At 41.5% G+C, this 6,490-nt stretch overlaps 1 protein-coding gene and 1 long non-coding RNA gene across 5 annotated transcripts in view; one reads left to right on the forward strand and one right to left on the reverse strand.

Annotated features, from left to right (window-relative positions):
- Positions 1–1,224, forward strand: part of LOC118382015 (cytohesin-1) — a 52,718-nt gene extending 51,494 nt beyond the window's left edge. Inside the window, exon 12 of the mRNA XM_052519642.1 lies at positions 316–1,224. Coding sequence (XP_052375602.1) covers positions 316–394 — 79 coding nt within the window. The 3' untranslated portion in view covers positions 395–1,224. The remainder of the gene's footprint in view (positions 1–315) is intronic.
- Positions 1,225–2,867: 1,643 nt separating this feature from the next.
- Positions 2,868–5,988, reverse strand: LOC127930169 (uncharacterized). 4 transcript variants are annotated; one of them, XR_008137109.1, is made up of 4 exons: positions 4,923–5,988; positions 4,367–4,496; positions 4,053–4,247; positions 3,251–3,366 (listed from the first exon to the last, which is right to left on the reverse strand). It is a non-coding gene; the product is annotated as an uncharacterized LOC127930169 (long non-coding RNA). The 4 variants fall into 4 exon arrangements; XR_008137107.1 differs by having other exon boundaries at positions 4,410–4,496; positions 4,923–5,987; XR_008137110.1 differs by lacking the exon at positions 4,053–4,247 and having other exon boundaries at positions 2,868–3,342; positions 4,410–4,496; positions 4,923–5,986.
- Positions 5,989–6,490: the final 502 nt, after the last annotated feature.

Consider the following 6,490-nt stretch of genomic DNA (forward strand, 5'->3'; position numbering starts at 1 on the left):
GTGTAATCCTAAAATACTCTCTTAATTTGATGTGTAATCCTAAAATACTCTCTTAATTTGATGTGTAATCCTAAAATACTCTCTTAATTTGATGTGTAATCCTAAAATACTCTCTTAATTTGATGTGTAATCCTAAAATACTCTCTTAATTTGATGTGTCATCCTAAAATACTCTCTTAATTTGATGTGTCATCCTAAAATACTAGTAGCTTCCTTTTGACCTCTGTTCCTTTCCACCATACACATTGATAATAAACTTGGTTATCCCACCAGGGGAGTGTACTGACTACCCCCCTTCTACCCCCACCCTCACAGAGCTGCCATCAGCAGGGATCCCTTCTATGAGATGCTGGCCACCCGCAAGAAGAAGGTCTCCTCCATGAAGAGACACTAGAGCTGCTCAGGACTCCTCCTCTTCCCCCCGTTGAGAGAGTTTGGACCCATCCTGCTGAGACCCTGAGACTTGTGTTTTCAGGCCTGGGGATGGGGTTGGGGCAGGAGCTGCAGACTGGGGGTTGGGGCAGGGGCTGCAGACTGGGTTTTGGGGCAGGGGCTGCAGACTGGGGTTGGGGCCTCTTGCCTCGGTCAGCATTTCTCTGGGATAGGCTCTAGCTTTGGGATTCCACAGACCGACTAACAGGACAGGGTGCATGCTGTCCTGCCTCCCCTCCTCCTCTTCCCCCTGCTCCTGTCTCTGTGGCTGAATGCTCTCCGTCTCTCTCTAAACTCTTTGCTGTGTGTATTTTGGGAGGAAGGGGTCTATCGCTTTCTGGGTAAAATGGATCCCCTCCCTCAAAAAGACATGTGCACACACACCCATACTCTCACACACACTAATGTCACACACACACTGAACACACACACACACACACACACACACACACACACACACACACACACACACACACACACACACACACACACACACACACCTCATCTAAACTCAGCAGGTCTGATGGAGTTGTTGTGGCATCCCAACCAAAATATTCTTACTAGCTTTCAAAAGGAAAGGTGAGATGCTTTTCTGTATACGTTAATATGATGGGCAACATGTGTGTTTGTAGAGCTTACTACTGTATATATTTCCCTCAGAATCTTGAGCTTTTGGGTTTCAGTTTTAGTTTTTGATAACGTTTTTAGAAAGACTGAGGGGGAATGGGTTATATTGCCAACCGACGATTTTTTTGAAACGAGAATAAACTTTTTTGAAGTCTTTCTGTCAAAGTTGCCTCTCAGGAGATTGTTACTTGGCTCTGGATCGGTCTGTATCAGGATAAACTTAGACTCTGTCCAAACTGTCACTCAGTAACTGAAGGAAGAGTTCATTTACAATGAGTTTTTAAAATGAACATAATGAAATGAACATGTTTGCCATTACATTTGCCTGTTTATATGCACATAATCTGTGACAATAATTGAGCTTTGACAGCTATATTCCTCCATAGCTGTTTTCCCCTGACTCTTTGTTGTTCATATGTTTCCCCAGTTGTTTGACAGCAGTTTAGACGTGCTAACTTTGTTGTGAAAACACACTCCGAAACACGGTTGTTAACACAGTGTCGTGTTCATTAGGCACCGAAACGGAAGAACGGCGACTGAAAAAGGTGGGGACTAACTTGACTTGTCCAATAAGATGTGTTCATTTTCGTTTTCTGTTGTGTGCACTAATGTACACTTCCCTGATGAGTGAGTGGTTTGCACATGGTCTTAGTGTGGGATTATGGACGAGGGCTCAGTTATCGCACTTCATTTCCTGTTGGACTTGGAGGTCCATTCAGGGGACTAGAGAGTCTGTCAGCGAAAGTGTCTGTGTATCTGTCAGTCAGTACGGGCCACAACTCAGGGGCTCACAGAGATTTGAGGTGTCTGGAAATTGAGGTATTGTCCTCATCTGCCCTGTCCCTCTATTCTGTTCTCTCTTTCCTTGTCTTTCACTCTCTTTCTTGTCTTTTTCTCTTCATTTCTCTCTCTTTCTTGTCTTTCTCTTCTCTCTTCACTTCTCTCTTTCCTTGTCTTTCACACATCTCTTTCTCTTCACTTTCCTTCACTTCTCTCTTTTCTTTCCTTCTCTCTTCACTCTTCTCTCTCTCTTCACTTCTCTCTTTCCTTGTCTTTCACATCTCTCTTTCCTTTTCCTCTCTTCACTTCTTTCCTTGTCTCTTCTCTTCTTCTCTTCACTTCTCTTCTTTCCTGTCTTTCACATCTTCTCTTTTTCTCTTTCTTGTCTTCTTCTCTCTTTCCTTGTCTTTCACTTCTCTCTTTCCTTGTCTTTCACTTCTCTCTTCACTTCTCTCTTTCCTTGTCTTTCACACATCTCTCTTTTTCCTCTCATATTATCCTCTCTCTTCACTTCTCTCTTTCCTTGTCTTTCTCTTCTCTCTTCACTTCTCTCTTTCCTTGTCTTTCACTTCTCTCTTTCCTTGTCTTTCACTTCTCTCTTTCCTTGTCTCTTCACTTCTCTCTTTCCTTGTCTTTCACGCTTCTCTCTTTCTCTCGCTCACTTTCTGTAAATGTAACATACACACAAGATAATGTAACAATAATCACATGTTATGGTGTACAACTGACTAGGTATCCCCCTTTCCCAGTATCCCATTTCCTATTCATTGTCTACCTGACACTCCCAATGAAATGTGTCCTATCATGCTGCTGGTTAGCTAATTCACAAAGATGCTCTTTCTAAGTGGAGCTGGTTATTTTTACCTCTTAAATGCAACAAAGATGCCCTCACCTATCTTTTTATCCCATAGGAGCACTCTTAAATGACCTTCCTCATTTGTAGACACAGTATAAAATGCTAGAACAATCCAGGTTTCACCTTCTTCAACCCACACTCAACATCCTAAAGCATTGGAATAGCTCTCTCACTTATTTCAGATAGCTGTTGCATCCTTTACTGTACTAGGAATACAGTAATAATACCTGTAAGACAAACAACGCCTAGGAATACAGTAATAATACCTGTAAGACAAACAACGCCTAGGAATACAGTAATAATACCTGTAAGACAAACAACACCTAGGAATACAGTAATAATACCTGTAAGACAAACAACACCTAGGAATACAGTAATAATACCTGTAAGACAAACCAAGCCTGGGCAGTGGACTGTCCGTTCCTAATTGGAACACCCTGGAATGTTTGGATTGGATTTGAGACAAAACACAGCTGTTGATCAGGAATGTACCACTATGCTCCATAGTGATGGAACTACTCTGATCAGGAATGTACCACTATGCTCCATAGTGATGGAACTACTCTGATCAGGAATGTACCACTATGCTCCATAGTGGTGGAACTACTCTGATCAGGAATGTACCACTATGCTCCATAGTGGTGGAACTACTCTGATCAGGAATGTACCCACTATGGTGAACTCCTGATTAGGAAGTCCATAGTGGTGGAACTACTCTGATTAGGAATGTACCACTATGCTCCATAGTGGTGGAACTACTCTGATTAGGAATGAATGTACCACTATGCTCCATAGTGGTGGAACTACTCTGATCAGGAATGTACCACTATGCTCCATAGTGGTGAACTACTCTGATCAGGAATGTACCACTATGCTCCATAGTGGTGAACTACTCTGATTAGGAATGTACCACTATGCTCCATAGTGGTGGAACTACTCTGATCAGGAATGTACCACTATGCTCCATAGTGGTGAACTACTCTGATCAGGAATGTACCACTATGCTCCATAGTGGTGAACTACTCTGATCAGGAATGTACCACTATGCTCCATAGTGGTGAACTACTCTGATCAGGAATGTACCACTATGCTCCATAGTGGTGAACTACTCTGATCAGGAATGTACCACTATGCTCCATAGTGGTGAACTACTCTGATCAGGAATGTACCACTATGCTCCATAGTGGTGAACTACTCTGATCAGGAATGTACCACTATGCTCCATAGTGGTGAACTACTCTGATCAGGAATGTACCACTATGCTCCATAGTGTACCACTATGCTCCATAGTGGTGAACTACTCTGATGAATGAACTATGCTCCATAGTGGTGAACTATCTGATCAGGAATGTACCACTATGCTCCATAGTGGTGGAACTACTCTGATCAGGAATGTACCACTATGCTCCATAGTGGTGGAACTACTCTGATCAGGAATGTACCACTATGCTCCATAGTGGTGAACTACTCTGATCAGGAATGTACCACTATGCTCCATAGTGGTGGAACTACTCTGATCAGGAATGTACCACTATGCTCCATAGTGGTGGAACTATGCTCCATAGTGGTGAACTACTCTGATCAGGAATGTACCACTATGCTCCATAGTGGTGGAACTACTCTGATCAGGAATGTACCACTATGCTCCATAGTGGGAACTACTCTGATCACTACTCTGATCAGGAATGTACCACTATGCTCCATAGTGGTGAACTACTCTGATCAGGAATGTACCACTATGCTCCATAGTGGTGGAACTACTCTGATCAGGAATGTACCACTATGCTCCATAGTGGTGGAACTACTCTGATCAGGAATGTACCACTATGCTCCATAGTGGTGAACACTGATCAGGAATGCTATGCTCCATAGTGGTGGAACTACTCTGATCAGGAATGTACCACTATGCTCCATAGTGGTGGAACTACTCTGATCAGGAATGTACCACTATGCTCCATAGTGGTGAACTACTCTGATCAGGAATGTACCACTATGCTCCATAGTGGTGAACTACTCTGATCAGGAATGTACCACTATGCTCCATAGTGGTGAACTACTCTGATCAGGAATGTACCACTATGCTCCATAGTGGTGAACTACTCTGATCAGGAATGTACCACTATGCTCCATAGTGGTGGAACTACTCTGATCAGGAATGTACCACTATGCTCCATAGTGGTGAACTACTCTGATCAGGAATGTACCACTATGCTCCATAGTGGTGAACTACTCTGATCAGGAATGTACCACTATGCTCCATAGTGGTGGAACTACTCTGATCAGGAATGTACCACTATGCTCCATAGTGGTGAACTACTCTCCCAGTGAAAGACCTCTGCAGTCAGCTGTGGTTTACATGATTTGTTTTTTAAAGTGGAATCATACATGGCATCACAATTGCATCCAGCAAATGCAGTTTTATTTGTGCATAAAACCTTCTCTACTCTGTGATCAGTGCCTGGCTGTCTGTTATTCATGGTTTTCCTCATTTATGGAGGCACATTCATGCCAAAAATAAAGAAGCAGTGATATTGACAAATTATTCATCAGTATTAGTTTTATTTCAATCTTTTTTTTGTGCCAAGAATCTGCTTCCATAGCACATAGCCCTGTTTCTCTGATGAGTTTCTCCTAGCCTCGTCTCAGCAGACTGCTTATAGAGATGACAAGGAAACAGCAAATAAAACAATCAGAAATATAGACACAGTTTGGTTACTGGTTATTTATCAAGGTTGTATATACTTAAATGTATAGTGGATTTATCTGTTTTTTCATGTTATTTTGGAGTTTTAATGTAGCAATATGATGTTATTATTAGCCATTTTTATTTTTGTTTCGTAGTGTTTGATTTGAGGTTTCTATCATTGCCATGTAATCAAAAGCTGAAATAAAGTAAAGACTAACTTGTCACTACGTCTGACTGACTGAGTGTGTACTAGATGGCCATTCTGGAATTCATTCAAAATATCAAATGTTTGTCTTTAATAATAGCTCATACAACAATCACATTAAAAACAGTTTGTTTAACTCTTGTTTTGTGCATTATAATTATGACATGTTCATTTTAAAACCTTGTTCTTAATCTATGAACAAAACCAAGGGAATTGGACAGATGTAGATTTTTGCTCCGGGTTTGGCTCTTATTGAACAGACCCACTAGAGGGCAGCACACTATCAGTACATGAGCTGTAGAGGAGAGAGAGGAACAATAAGTCATACTGTCATAACGTCCACATAGAGGCAGCCTATTACCTCACCTGTGAAGCCTATTGGCCTCTGACTAAAGAACAAGCAGTAGCTGGAGAACAGCACTTCAAACTGTTTTGTCATCATTACTTCCTTTAGCCTATTATTTCCATAAACTAACATTCATAGCCTTTACACTGGTACAGACTGACTGAGAAATATCAATATTTACAACTGAATGTGTATCATATTAAATGATGCCTGGAAACTGAAACTGAATCAATAAAAATGACTCTTTGCAATGGGATGGTGGCTGCTGGAAACAGCAGTGAATTAATGGCATTGTGATGGTAGAATGTAGAAAACGGCACTACAAACTAACACAAACACTGGTTGTCTCCAAGTAGGAATAGCAGACTATTCAGGTACAAGCTGCATGTCATATGTTGCAGATTCAATAAAAACATTGCATTCTGGAACTCTAGTAAAATAACCTTATTTTAACTGGCCCCAAAATGTATCTAGGTATATATGTTCTGCTTGAATCCTGCAACAGCCCTGGATACCTAAATGCCCCATGTATTGTCTCCCAGACAGCTTTTATGGGCA

The sequence above is a fragment of the Oncorhynchus keta genome, chromosome 5, assembly GCF_023373465.1.
Source record: "Oncorhynchus keta strain PuntledgeMale-10-30-2019 chromosome 5, Oket_V2, whole genome shotgun sequence".
Taxonomy (NCBI): Eukaryota; Metazoa; Chordata; class Actinopteri; order Salmoniformes; family Salmonidae; genus Oncorhynchus; species Oncorhynchus keta.